At 39.3% G+C, this 15664-nt stretch overlaps 1 protein-coding gene across 1 annotated transcript in view; it reads left to right on the top strand.

Moving 5' to 3' along the window:
- COLGALT2 (collagen beta(1-O)galactosyltransferase 2) overlaps positions 1-15664 on the top strand; it is a 126733-nt gene that overhangs the window by 81454 nt on the left and 29615 nt on the right. Inside the window, exons 4-6 of the mRNA XM_077157209.1 lie at positions 151-285; positions 4095-4299; positions 8269-8388. Coding sequence (XP_077013324.1) covers positions 151-285; positions 4095-4299; positions 8269-8388 — 460 coding nt within the window. The remainder of the gene's footprint in view (positions 1-150; positions 286-4094; positions 4300-8268; positions 8389-15664) is intronic.

Genomic DNA, 15664 nt, shown 5'->3' with positions numbered 1-15664 from the left:
AAGCCACCAACTACCATGGGTTTTGATAGGGAAACGTAGATAACTGGTGCCATGTCTCATGAGCAGATCATCTTTCGGAAGTACCGGGTATGTATTCTGAACACGTTACTGTAAAGTGCTTTTCACCTGACATTATCCTTTTCTTTCTAGTTCATAGATGTCGACAATTTCCTGACTAATCCACAAACCCTCAATCTAATGATTGTAGAAAACAAAACTATTGTGGCTCCCATGCTGGAGTCTCGGAACCTGTACTCTAATTTCTGGTGCGGAATCACACCTCAGGCAAGTCTTTGGGGCAATGAATTAAGGCCATGGGTCTTAACAAGGCAGTTCTGTGTTAACAGTGGCCCCATTCACCTTTCTCTTTCTCCCTCCTTTGAAACATGGTGTTACTACAGTGAGCATTGTCAGGAAAGGATGTAAATCCACGTCCAATGCCACAACCAATGAGTTCTTCTGTATTAATGAATTATAATGAAAATATCCTCATGAGCTTAGCCTTAGAAGTTTTGAATTAGCTAACAAGTATGCTGGTATTTGTGCTTTATGTTTCTCTGTGTCAGGGATTTAAAAAAATTACTTTTTTGTCATTACAAAAGTAATGTAAGAACACTACAGAAAAGTTAGAAATGGGGAAATGTAAATCAAAAATCACATTAATCTCCACTATTCTAACACCACCATAGATAGTAAATTGGCATGGTTTTAATGACTGTATATCATCAGGAGCTATACTACAATCTATTTAACCTTTCCCTGAGTTGAAATTAAGTTTTCAATTTTTAATGATTATAATGATCATCATTAATATAAACTTTTCTATTTTTAGGATTATATTCTTCATATAACTTCTCAAAGTATAAATTTTTTATGGTTTTATATATATTGCCAAATTTATTTCCGAAGAGTTTTAATAATGAAAATTGCCAGAAAGCTTGCTTTTACAAAAGTAAAAAACAAGAACTTTCATTTCCATCCTTTCTCTTTCTCATAGTAAAATCTTCAATTCTAGAGTTCTCTTAGAGTGAATGCTTGCTGCTGGTTATATTTTGTGCTATAGTTAGTGAATTAGAGCATAAATTAAACTGGTCAATGTAGAATATATCAATGTAGGATAAAAATTAGCTCAGGGAACAAATATGTTAAATGTGTTCTCATGGTCAAAGAGCTAAATTTTGAGTCCTGCTTTTATACCTTGTTTGGTTTCTAATGAAGAATGAAACCAGCAGTGTGTTTATAAGTGTTTAATGATTGGCTCTCTGATCAACGGGAAAAGCCTGATTGCTAGTGTTTGACAGTTTCTGTGGTATAAATACTCCAAATGTGGCTGCCTTTAACCTACCAATGTAATGTCAACGGATTTGCAAAATTCCTGAAAGTTTAACAATCACTGATCCCAGCAGGACACTGGATGAGACGTGCCTCTTTTGTTGCAATTACTTCCATCCATTCCAAAAGATTTTGAACCCATGTTAAATTATCCACATCTCTTTCAGGGATGCAGCAAGTTAATATTTATAAAAGCCATTGCGTTCCTTTGGGAGAAAATGTTATACTGGGCTAGTTGAAGTTCATACAGTCACAGGTGACAATCTGTAGTGCTTCGCATGGCAGATTAACTCGGAGGGTTGTTTTTAATGAGTTATACTTTGGATGCCAGCAGCAAAGTTGGCTTGACCTAGTGCCTGCCACCTCCAAGTTTATATTCTCTCCTTATATGCTTTAATCATTTGAAAGCAAACAGGGAGAAATGTGCTCACTCGTTTTGCACAGTAAACTAAAATCTGAGCAACTTAGGGGGCTCAGTTTTCCTCCATTTGTTTTAGGCTTTCTACCATCCCTTGTCAGGGTTCAGCTAGGGAAGGAACAGAAATAGTCAATGACTTCATAAACCCAAGGCAGAGCCTTTAAACTCATCCAAAACAAAATGACTCCGGTGTTGTCTGGCCAATGAACAAGAATAATTACCAGCAACTTTCAAGTTATATGGAAAAAGAGAGAGAGAGACCTGAAAAATACCCATCTCGTCCTCCTGTCTGCAGGGGGCATACAATGCTTTGCTTCATCCCCCCACACCCACACACATACATACACACAGGATATTCAATGATTCATCATTGTCACAAATTTTCCAACTCCTAATTCTGAAAATATTGTTTTGAAGTAGTCTAGAACTTGGGCATTCATTTGGCCAACCAGTGTTCCCTTTTCTCCTGGCAGAAATGACCATAAATTGAGGTGCTACAACCCATAGGGTTGCTAAATGATCCTTAAGTTAAAGGCTAATGAAAAGTTATAGTAATAATAATGATAATATTCCCTAAGATGAATTATAATTTTCAAAGTAACTCTGAGATCTTGTCATATGTGATTCATTCTATAGCCCTGTGAGATAGACAAAGGAGCTATTCTTCTATTTTTTCAGGAGAAGAAACTGAGGCTCAAATAGGTTAAGTATGGCCTAAAATTAAACAGCTAGACAATGTTTAAGATGGCCCTAAAAATCACATCTGTTAAGTCTTAATTTGAAATTCTTCTGCCTTATCACATGGTCAGTGTTACGGTTAACTTAGATAGATACATCACTCTTCTAAACCCTAAAGCAAATGTCAGAATAGAAGAAGCTGCAGCTTCTGATGTGTGGGCACTACCATAGCAACAGGAAATGTGAACATAAAGCAATGTGACTGATTAATGGCCATTGCTCAGCTAGAACTTAGGCATCCAGAGAGCATTGTCCCCTTCAGGGTGCTGGCCTTGTGAAACCTCACACTCAATCCAATGAGCCTGCCATTGCTCAGAACATTTGTGTAAAGACCTTTCAAAGTTTCCATGTATTTTTTTTTTTTTTTTCATTTTTTTTTTTAGAGAGAGGGAGGAAGGGAAGGAAAGACAGAGAGAAGGAAGGAAGGATGGAAGGAAGGAAGGGAGGAAGAAAGGGAAACATCTTTAAACATTTTCTTGTTTTTTATTATATTTTGTTTATTTGTTTGTTTCTTACATGGGCTGGGGCCGGGAATCGAACCGGGGTCCTCCGGCATAGCAGGCAAGCACTCCTGCCCGCTGAGCCACCGCGGCCCGCCCTCCATGTATTTTTAAGTATGCTGTATTGAGATAACTCTTCATCTTTTCTGGAATGAATTTGACTTTTTGAAATAAACAATTTAAAACTGGTTGCTGCAGTCTAAGCTCTTCTGCCAGTCTTTATATGCTCCAGGAGGGCTAAGACTGGACTGTAGAGCCCACTGACATGTCTCCAGCATCTAACACAGTGACTGGATTATAATATGTGCTCAGTGGACATTTGTTGGATGAACAGTAGAATTGGGAGGGAAAACAAGCTAGGTAATGTCAGAGCTGTTCAAGGAAGCAAGGGAACTGGTCATCCAGTGTGCTTGCCCATAAGTCAGATTCAAAAGTGTAATCCCCCACAAAATGCCAAGAAGTGGCAGCACTACTGGAATAGAAGATAAATAACTGCATTGAAAGAAGCCCCTCATTTGGATGTCTGAGTACTGGCATGTTTAGTAAAAAAACATTAGCCATAGTAATGTGCTCATTATAATAATAGCCACTATTTATCAGTACTTTTTTGGTTGCAGGCACTATTCTCAGCACTTTTCAGGTAATTTATCCTTATTTAAATCTTACAGTCACAACCTCATAGAGTAGATAGTATCATTCCAGTCTTATCAATGTGGAAATAGGCACAGCATGACTGAATAACTTGACCAATACCACACCAAAACCTGTGTTTTAAACTGCTATGCTATACCACCTTCTGATGTAGTCATACTTTGTATTCAGTGGTAAGTCAGCTTAAAATATACTTTTATGCAATTATTAAATCAAGAGAGATGCTGAAACCAAAATTATTTCTGTTATCAAGACCCCCCAAAAGTAGTGTTTTATATGTAGACAGCATTTCTTGATCTCAGTTGAAAATTCCTAACCCTAGAGAGTAGGAGTAAAGTTGTCTCTCTTGGGGCTTCCATTCACCTGGTGACTTAGACAGCAGTAGCCTAGCAGGTGATTGGGAAAGATGAAGCCCTCAATCAGAGATCACAACCCACCTATTTGCTCTTTTATAGGGCTTCTATAAGCGGACCCCAGACTACCTTCAGATCAGAGAGTGGAAGAGGACAGGCTGCTTTCCCGTCCCCATGGTCCACTCCACATTCTTAATTGACCTCAGGAAGGAAGCCTCTCATGAACTGATGTTCTACCCCCCGCACCAGGACTATACCTGGACCTTTGATGACATCATCGTCTTTGCCTTCTCCAGCAGACAAGCAGGTATTGTTTGTGTTTAATTTACTAGCTCCATGGAAACACTGCAGGTGGCCTGCTCCTTTGTTTTTTTGCATCTTATTTTTTAAAAAAACTCTTATTTAGGGAAAAGGGCTTCCTTTTCAGGTAGTATTGGAGGCATTAATTATCTGCAGTAACCATACAAACACCTTCTTTGGTGCTGCCACTGTGAGCACTAATGACTAAGAGCCAAGACTCACTTCCAGCCTGGAATTTACTACCTTTGTAAGGGGATCTTGGTATAGGGAGGGGTAAATCATGAGTAGGTGATTGATTCTCTATGGTGCCACTGCATTACTTTGATTATGGAAGTCTCTTTATTAATGAGGAAACTGTGCCAGAGGCCCAAAACAACACTGAAAAAACCCTTAGACTTAAAAAAAAATTGATTAAAAAAAATAATAATAACAAAATCAGAGAACCAAGCTTGTTGTATGTTGTTTCTCCCTTCCATGTCTCATCATCATGAATGCATTCCAGCCATCAAGGCAAAAACAGACAGAGTAAAGCACTCTCCTTCCCTTTAGGGGCACAACCCAGAAGTTGAACACCTCCCTTCTATTCACATCCCGTTGGCTAGGACTTAGTCACAGGGTAACACCTAGCTTAGAGGCAGGCTTGGAATTCCGACTTCATTCTAGGCAATCTTGGTCCCCAATTCCATCACAATAGAAGGAGGAGAGAACAGATATTAGGAGACAACTAATATCTGCCACAGTCCCTGCCACAGTCCCCATAGAAGGAATGACAAATCCAAACTTAAGTCTTTAATGAACTACTAGGAAAGCATTTCCAGTGGAATCTCTGGGTTTCTGACCTTCCCACTGGCTGCTACAGTGAGTTAGACCCTTTGGTCGTGTGTAGACATTTTTTGGGCCTTGTGTCAGGGCAAAGGCAAGATTCTTACTCTCAGTGGATTAGAAGTTTTTATGAAGGTTCTTATGTCATTGTTAATGGAAACTCCATCTTTCAGCTTGGTCAGTGATTTGTTCTGACTTCTCTAGGGCAGGAAAGAGTCAGGCCTACTCATTCCTTCAAGTTGTGCCAGTTCCTTTGCTTCAGAGCTCAAAGTGAGGATGTTCCAGGAAAGTGAGCTGTTGACAATTAGAATATTGACGATTTCCTAACAGAGTCTACCTTTAACACCATTGCACAAGGAATTATTGTGACCCCCCCACACACACTATATTATTATGATATAATTTTTAATAAAGCCTAATATCTGTATATTTGTGCTGGCTGAGTACCACAAACCAGATAGGATTTTTCACCTCTGCCTTTCGCCTGGCCTATTCCCCAGACCAAGTCATGCTTTATCAATTAGACTTCCTGAAGGCCTTTCTGGGACATTGAAAGCAAGTGCATTCCTGATTGGTGATTCAACTGGGAGAGAAGAGGTAAGAAAAGAAGGAGATAAGATCAGTCCATAGGTCTTTTCTGAGAATCTTTTGTGCATAGCATTGTATTAGATGCTATAAGTTGAGGACATGAGATGTTTACATGTAAAAACATACCTAACAGGAAGCACTAAGAGCTGAGGATTGGCTCAGTGTTTTAGACTATCAATGGGACAGGAGTTGAGAGGAGTGATTTCAGGGCATGGGGATGAAAGAGCTTTCCTGAAAATTGCTCCAAGATAGTAATCTTACTTATTTTGAAGTATTTTGAGGAGAGAGGCGAATGAGTCTGGGAGTCACATACATCTCATCCATCGTGTGTCTCTAGGCTTTATCCTTCTTAGATCTCAAATAAAACTTGTCTTCTCCCTTGAAAGAGTCTTCATGAAAGGTAATTTGTATTTTTTTTTCTCCTTATAAATCTCACTAGCTGTGTATCATCACTGGGGCTTTTTTTTTTAATGTACAAAAAAAAATTGTCCAGGCAGGGCCATCTTACCACAAACCATGGTCCTTCATCCTTTACCTCAGACTCCATTCATTGCTGTGTGTGGGTGATGAGCAAGGGGAGATCTTAGGGTGCTGATGTGCTGGAGTCTTGACTGCCTATCTAGCCAAGAAGAGAGCACATCGGTCACAGGCAGGTATCTATGGCTATAATGAGACCAGGATCAAGAGTTCATCTCCCACTGTAGCGAGCAGTCTAGATTCCATATCATGGCCACAGGAAACATTTCCCACACCAGCCCATCATCTTCCAAATGTGCTATAAGGCAAAGGAAGCAAGAAGTATGGGTGGCAGCAGACTGATTTGCCTCCTCCTGGGCATATCTGGTGGCGATCAAAAGTGCCTCCCGTATGTAGGGTTGACTTCATATTCCAAACTAATCACTAATTGTCTTAAAATTCTCTGCAGAATTTTCCAATTTATCAGGTATTCTTTACATTGGTGTAGGTGATTCTCCTGGAGCCTTCTGATATACTCTAATCTGATTTGGTACCACCACTGTCAACTCCTTTCTCTCTTTATTCATTGACTTACCTGTTCTGTGTCCCAAGTCTTACTGTTTTTTTTCTAGTCTTTCTCTTCCTCTTCCTCCTCCTTGTTCCACATCTTCCATTAGCTTTCTGAAAAATGGCAATGGGAGGTAAACATTGTATGAATTTACATGACTGAAAGTGCCTTTCCTGTGCCCTCACACTTGATGGATAACTTGGCTAGGTATCATATTCTCTTTATACTAAAGCTTTGGAAAGTTAAATGGTAACTTGGCTTACCTAATTAGGGTACAGTGACAAACTAAATATGAAATCTTTTTCCTTCCACTTCCTGAATACATCATGACTTTGCAAAAGAGAACATTTTGGATTGAAGTTTCTCTGAAAAATTCATGTGGGCAAACAAAAGAGCTAGTGAGTTGTGAGTTCACTTGGTGAAGGCAAGAGAAATGAGTCTTAGTGCACCATCTAATTGGTGCCAGATTCAGTGAAGGAAGAGGATAAAGACTCTTCTCTTTTCCCACTCTTCTCTGTTAATGTCATGAGACAACTTCACCTGATTTGGCAGGTGATACAACTGACTTGAAGAAATTTCATGTACCCAAAATAAAGATGGCACTATGCAGACAATTCTGTCTCTGAAAAGCACTGATGACTATAGCAATTAACAAATCAGAGATTTGGGCACATGGATCAGTGCTTGGCAGACTCATTCTTTTTAACTAAATGATCTTTTCATTAGTCAGGACTGTCAGTTCCCGGATCTGAATGAGACTATCTTGATTTCTATATTCCTAGCTGTTTTGTTTAATATAGATATAAATGAACTCTCTGAGTTAGCCTTCACAGCCTAGGCTGTGAAGACAAATGTTAAACATCAAAGGGCTGTGGTATGTTTCTCATGTTGTCATACTATAGGTTCTTGATGGGCCTTGAGATGAAGATTTATTTTTGTCCCTTTATGAACCTGTTGTGGAATTTTCATGTCTGTTGGTTGGCTCCAAATTCATGATTGTTAAAAGAAGAACTAGAACCAAGGAGTACCATAAAGAATTTTAAATTTCCTTTGTTTTTTTATTCTATATATCCCTAGGTTTTACTTTAATAATTTTTCAGCTTTACAGGATTTTCCTGTTTGCTTTCATATCAAATATGGATTTCATTTCTAATTTTCTCGTTATTTCCTGTAGGAGGATTAGAGTATTCCACTCTGCTGTCTGGAATGAGAATTCTTTGCCTCCCTTTTGAACTCTTTATGCCTTTAGTGTTCATTTCAGACCAGCAATACACTTTTTCTTCAGAGAGAAAAAAAATCAATTTCCTCTGAGCTGGAGAATGGCCCAGTGTTTTCATTAGTCCTTAAATGCTATGTTTTACTTTTTTAATAAATGAGCATTTTTGAGGTCTACAGACAGTACCTGGAACAACTGCTTGCTCAATTTCAGTGTCAAATGCAGCATCAGCCACATTTCTGTCTCCTTTTCCTCAGTTGTCTCTATAGTACAACAAAAAACTGGTTTTCTGATTGGCGTGCTTTGTCCGTCTTTTGGGTTCTCAGGCATCCAGATGTACCTCTGCAACAGAGAGCACTATGGCTACCTGCCCATGCCCCTGAAACCCCATCAGACCCTCCAGGAAGACATCGAGAACCTCATCCATGTGCAGATTGAAGCAATGAGTGAGTGACCCAGGAGCCGGGTGACAGCTCTTGTTCCATTGCAGTAGTGATCCTGTGGCCTCTTATCTCATCTTCCAGGACAGGAACCGTACAAGGCTGCCTTGACCAAATCATAGCCACTCATTCATTCAATCATTCATTTGTTTCTTAAACATTCCCAGTGTGTAATGTCTTTGCCCTCAGCTGCTTCCTGTCCAGGTGGAGAGGTGGGTACACAAGTAAATACTTATCACGCAGTATGTTAAATGCTTTAATAATATTTTGGGGATGTGGATTTGAACCCTAACTCTGCTGCTTTTTAATTATATGAACTTGTGCAAGTAATTTAACTTCTTTAGTTGTGAAATAGAGATACGGATACTTTCCAGGGTCTTCTGTGCAGATTTACCACAATGTATGTAAAATAACAACAATAATTGTGACTTTAATTTAACAATACTTTATGGTATAGCATATACTATACTTAGCACTTTCTGTTCATTGTCTCATTAATATTCTTAGCAACTCCATGAGGGAGGTTTTATTAGCCCTATATTAAAAATGAAGAAATGAGGTGTGGAGAGGTTAGGTAACTTTCCCTAGACCATTCTGCTAAACAAATGACAGCCTACGATTTGAACCTATTCTGTTATTGCTAAATTTCATGTCCTTAAACATTGTATTATTACTGCCTCTGGGTCTAGCATGATGTTGGAGTTGGAAAATGCTCAATATTCAGTAGCTATATTTATTATTATGTATAATATACAGTGGTGGCTTAAAGGTGAAGGTAAGTGATCCATACTGCCTAGGAGAGGATGTTGGAAGTGGCTTCTTATATAAGGGAATGTTTGTGCTAAATTTTCATGTAGCATCTGAAAAATTGTGTTATTTATCTCCAGAGCATAGAATGTGTGCATGTAGACAATGGAGCTGGTTGGGGAAGTTCAATGAGACTGTAAAGTGGGCAGAGCCCAGCCAGATGAGCCTCTAATGTATAAAAAAAAAAAAAAAAAGGACTTTTCCTGAAGCGGGTGGAGCTTTTGTAGTGATTTTGACAGAGAAATGACAGGTCAAATTTGGATTTTAGTCACTGTAATTGTAAGAGAAGGATGGATGGAGCAGAACTGGCTGTGAGTGTTGGTCTCAGGCCAGAAGCAAGGACACTGCTTTTGGACATTACATGCTGAGCATCTGAGCTAGGGCGGGAGCAGTGGGAATAGTGAGGAAGAGTCAGAGTGAGAGAAATTTAGGAAATAGACCTGAAAAGTCCTAACCAAGAGTTGGCTTTTAGGGATGAGCAAAGGTGAGACGGAAGAAGAAATTCCCACATTCTGATTTGTGTGTCTGAGTTGATTGTAGGAACCTGAAATGAAATAGGGCATGCAGAATAAAGGATTATTTTGAAAATAAAGATGTTGAATTCACTTTTAGACCTATTGCATTGCCAATGAGGATCTGTTTCCTCCAGTAGACTATAAATTCCCTTTTCATCGTGTTATTCTCAGGACATAGCCCATGCTGAAAACTAATAGACACCCAGTAAATGTTTGTTTAATGATTGAATGAATGAATTAATTCAGGTGTAAATATTCAATGAGTAGCTGGATAGATTAGTCTGGAACTAGGCACTATCAGGCCTGAAGATGTTGAGTTGGGATTCATCAACAAGATAATGTGATAACACAGAATTTTAAGACAGCAGCATCATGAGATGTAGAAGGAAGTTCAAGGGAGATAAGCTCTGAAAAACAGTCCAGTGGATTTTTTCAGTTAATGTCCATAGCAAGAATGTATCAAAGAAGTGGTAGGGACTGAATCAAAATGCAGAGGGTTGAGAAGTAATTAAGAAAGTAAGGAAATAGAATGAAAGAAAGAGTTTTCTTTCAAGAAATAAGGTTAGGATCAGAAGGTGAGAAAGAAAGTAATAATTTATAAGAGTCACCATAGGATTCCTTTAAATAAGAAACTCTCCTATTGTATTTACACTGGATTCTGTTTGCAAAACATAGCTCAGCTCAATTTACCAAGGACACATTGGTGGGTGTTGAGCAAGGTATTTCCACAGACTGTACTCAGGAGGTAGGAGAGCCATTACAACCTGCTAGTACAATATTTTGATGCTGAGATACATTATGGTTTGAGGTCTTTTGGCCTTGCCTCGTCTTTTTGTCCCTGAATTTGTAAAATGAAACACTTGATCACTATTATTCTCTGAGTGTATAGAGAATAATGGGGATAATGAAAATAAAAAGTACTTATAGGTAAAAATGAGAAGTGAGTAAAGGGTTGGTTCACTATGTCAGAATTTCTTAAAGTAGCCTTAGGAATATCTTTTGTTAATTTCTTTACACATACTGTTTCTGCCTCCTTCTCTATGCTCAAGTATCTAGAGGACACCGGTGGTATCTTAACTGCCTTCCATCTCAAGAACCTATCACAGCACATAGTACACAGCTGACAGCAAACGAATGTTTGCCAGATGCATCAATGAATAAGTGAATGAATGAATGATGAGTGAATAAGTAAATGAATGAAATCTGTATTGCAAAAAGCAATGGACTTGAAACCTGAATAACAGGCTTTATCCCAGACTCTGTAACTTATGAAGAGCTTTCATTCCTTTACCTGTAGATTAAGGATATAACACTGATTTTGTAGGGTTGGGGATAAGACAATAAAATCATATGCATCAGCTCTGCAAAATAATAAAGTGTTGCTATTATGATTCCATTTAGTACTTGGCAATGTGCTGCCCCTTAATATTCCTGTTTCATGGCTATCAGCCCTGCCTCCCAAGTTGAACTCTGAGGGGATGACCAGAGCCTTGAGTTTTCTTGTCTTCCCACAGGTCTGATAGCATAGAAAGTTCTGTGTATACAGATGTGGGCATATGGTCAACGTTCTAGTTTGCTAGCTGCCGGAAAGCAACACACCAGAGACGGATTGGCTTTTAATAAAAGGGGATTTATTTTGTTGGTTCTTCAGAGGAAAGGCAGCTAACTTTCCACTGAGGTTCTTTCTTACGTGGAAGGCACAAGATGGTCTCTGCTGGTCTTCTCTCCAGGCCCCTGGGTTCCAACAACTTTCCCCGGGGTGACTTCTTTCTGCATCTCCAAAGGCCTGGGCTGAGCTGCTAGTGCTGAGATGAGGAATGCTGAGCTGCTAGGCTGTGCAACATTGTGCTCTCTCAAATGAGAGCCAGCCAATTAAGTCAAACGTCACTCATTGCAGCAGACACACCTCCTAGCTGACTGCAGATGTAATGAGCAACAGATGAGGTTCACGTACCATTGGCTTATGTCCGCAGCAACAAGACTAGATATGCTCACCTGGCCAAGTTGACAACTGAATCTAACACAGTCAATGATTATTTTAAAGATTAGAAATTACAAATAACACACTCACCATGCTAGACAAGTAGAATTCATTTAAGAAGAGACTATAAACTATAACTTTTGTTATTGACCTCATAGTACATGCCAATTGTAGTACTGGGTACTTGACGTGTGGCATTTTAAATAGAAATTATTTATATTATTTTATCTTATTATAATTTTGTTAAAATTTCAGAATCTGAATTTTAAAGTAATTATTGGAAAATAAAACTTTGAAAGTGATAAGGCAGAAATATAGAATGGAGGCCCACATAATATTAAAGGAGGCTGATGATGATGCAATCAGATTTCTCTAGTGTCTTCCTCCAGGAGAAGACGAAATAGGTGTTAAAAACACAGCTTCTGGAATGCAATAGGCAGTAAATAAATGGCTGCTAATAGTGTTATTAGACCATGTTTATTGAAGCACTAGAACATGTATTTCTTTCCTGAACAAAAAACAATACATAGGATGCCTATCTACAATGTGTGGAGCCATTTTATGAAGGCACTAGGGATTCAAAACATTTTATAGTTAATTCCCTGTTTCAGGTGCTCATGATTTAGTTGGGCAGCTAATGGGACATAAGAAGACACCAACAATACAGATAATAATGGACAGGTACTTTGAGAAAGAGCAAATATGAGGGCAACAGGAATTTAGAGTAGGAAGAGAATGCTGGAGGCTGTGTGATCCATGAGAGCTGCAAGTCCTAATGGTTCTTAAGCTGGATTTTGATATGTGTGGAATTTAAACATGAGGAATAATATGGTGAGGAACCTACAGGCAGAGAAACTGAACTGAGCAAAGACATTGTTCAAAAGCAGTCTTACCCTGGGAAAGAGCTGTCTTGAAACAGTAGAAGGAAATAATATTTGCTAGATGGGGCTGGCTTAGTTGTTGTAGTCCTTGAATACCCAGTAAAAGAGTTTAGGATATCATAGAATCAATGGAGGTTTTAGCATATAGATAGTATTAAATACATACTATGTTTTAGGTATTTTCAAGATACTGGGGTGATAGCCCTGAACAAAATAGGCAGACGCCCTGACATCAAAGAATTTATTTTCTTACAGAGAGACAGACAATGTAACAAGGAAGCAGCCACATGGAAAAGAGTGTCCCAAACAGAAAGAACAGCACATGCAAAGGCCATAAGATGAAAAAGAGCTTGTCATGTTGAGTGGCAAAAGACCAACTTCATAGGGTTTAGAAAATGAGTAGAGGGAAATGAGGTCATAGACGAAGAACAGTCCAGATCAGGCAGAGCTTATAGCAGTGGTAAGGAATCTGGATTTTATTCTAAAAATAATGGGAAACCTTTGGGGAGTGGCATGATGCAATTTATGCATTAAGAAAGATCACTCAAGCTACAGTATGAGAGGGCAAAGGTGGAGGCAAGGTAGACACAAGCTGTAGCAGAGAGAGTTGAGAAGTAGATGGATTTAAGATTTATTTCTGATGGTAGAGCCAACAGAACTTATGTAAGACCTAGATGCAGCCCATGAGGGTAAAAAAGGAATCAAACAGGATTCCATAATGTTGGTCTGGAGTCTGATATGGCACTTACTGAGATGGAAAAGCTTTGTGGGAGAAGAATTGGTTAGAGAAGAGTTGGCCATGTTAAGTTTAAGATCTTTATTAGACATCTGAATTGAGAAGCCATGAGTTTGGAGTTCAGGGCAGAGCTTCCAACAGGAGGAAGACATTTGAGAGTCATCAGCCTAAAAAGGATACTTGAAATCCTGAAATAGGGTGAACTCATATGGTAAGAAAATATAGAAAGAGAAGGGAAGAAGAAGGAGGACAGATACCTGGGGGAAAGGAACAGCCAGAAGACTGGGGGGAGAAGCAGGGGAATGAATTGCCACAGAAATTAGAGAAGCCTTCAAGGAGGGGCCAGATGCTGCTGAAAATTCAAGTAAGAGGAAACTTTTGGAGTAGGCTAAAGAAAGGAGAATGGGGAGATGAAAAGTTCAATCTTGTTGTGATGCAGAATATTAAATGTGGTAATAGGTGTTAGCGATGAAAGATTAAGGAAAAGGATGTTTGTTTGCTTATTTGTTTGTTTTAGGATAGAAAAGGAGTCAATATATAAGAATAACTTGATGCTGTATAAGATTAGAGGGTAACTGCAACTCCTTGAGAAGCCAAGAGCGATTGTAACCCATGGCAATAGTGGAGAGGTTGACCTAGATAGGAACAGGGATGAGTCGTCCGCTTTAGCAAGAAGGAAGGCAGAGTATGTAGGTACAAATCCAGTTAGACTTGTGGACTTGTTGTAGAAGGAAGAGGGAGATGTAATTTGATTTTAAATATTTTTCTATGAAATATATAGTCCAGTCATCACCTGGAAAGAGGTGTCAGAAATTTCAGAAGAGAGGAGAGGGCATAATATAGCCCTCTCAGAGTGGGGAAAAGTAAATTTACTATGGAAGTGTAGTTCTTGCATTATTTGGCAGTGCTGATCTGATCTCTGTAGTTGTCATTTTGAAGTGACTCAGGCAACACAACTGTGTGAATTTCTCCTGTGGTATGGTTGGTACTATGTGGACAATCAGGTTTAACCCGGATTGGGGTTTTGCCAGGGAAGCTTAGTGGAAAAAATAAATCATCTTTAAGGGAATGGTTAGAGTGTTAGAGCAGAAAATCTTGGTTGCTTATGGATTTCCATCCATGATGCCAGGAAGGGTTTAATGAATATGGTATGGGAGTACGTCACTAAAGAAGGGTGAAAGAGTGATTGTCAGTGGTGAGGTCAAGGAACTAGCAACCAGGTTGTTGGATGAGTCGCCAGTGGGAATGCCAACTTCTAACAGTGCTGGCAGGGATAGTAAGACTGTGAGCCAAGGGGCATAGGCTTCAGGGAATGAGGGTGCATGATTAGGAGGTAGAGGGTACAAAATCTGCAAAGGAGCAAGGGTTTCGAAGGATGGAGAGACAGTTCAGAGTGATTGAGGCATATAAGAAAAATCAACCTCCATTCTGGAAGCTGAAAAGGAGACAATGTCCTCAAAGGAAATTCAAATTTTATTGAAAACAAAAAAGTAGAACAGACATTCAGAAAAAAAAGTTCAGAGTGTCAGGGGGTTTGTGATGGCAGGCGGGAGTTCCAAAGGGCAGAGTAGAAGAGTTTGGGGAGGGTCAGAAGATAAGGTACAATAAAAACAAAAGCTTCCACTCATTGAAAGTACTGTTTCTATCACTTTGGAGGTACTCCCTCATTTATTACAATAAGAGATGCACAGAGAATTTGGAGATGTGCTTCAACTAGGGGATGAACGATAGGAGGTAAGACTTTCCAAAGTTTATAGGTGCAGATAGGTTGTGAGACATAAGATGGGTCTTGCAAGGCAGAGCATGAGACCATGGGGAATCTCAGGTAGCTACTGTCAGTCATGACATTTCACAGCAGAATGTCATGTGAAGGTTAAGATCTTGGATCTGATGTGTGAAGGTCTGAAACTGAGTTCCAGCTCTGCCACCACACTGTTTGACCACGGGAAAGTCCATGTCTGGGTGGTTCTCAGTTTCTTCATCTATTAAAAAAAAAATGAAGATAAAATGAAGTGACTGTGAAAGCACTTAAATTATAAAGCCCTTAAGTGTTGGGTGTGACTGTTAAAATGGAGGTCAGAACTGTGCTTGAGGAAGACTGTTGTGACAACAGTGTGCGGAATGAGTTAGAATGAGGCAAGACTGAGATCATGACAGTGTTTGGAGAATATTGAAACAACCCAGGCTTGGATGGTGAGGACCTGAGCCAATGTGGTGGCTGCAGCAATGAAAGAAGAAAACATTTGGGAGAAACCATGGGGACGTGTTTAGATTTGATCCAAATACAATCTCTCCCATCTCTTTCCTACACCGCTGAGCTATTGCCCCAAACACGGGACTATGTGTGCTGTAGTGTAGACCA

This window comes from Tamandua tetradactyla, chromosome 4 (genome assembly GCF_023851605.1).
Source record: "Tamandua tetradactyla isolate mTamTet1 chromosome 4, mTamTet1.pri, whole genome shotgun sequence".
NCBI lineage: Eukaryota > Metazoa > Chordata > Mammalia > Pilosa > Myrmecophagidae > Tamandua > Tamandua tetradactyla.
This window is presented reverse-complemented; position numbering and strand designations above follow the sequence as displayed.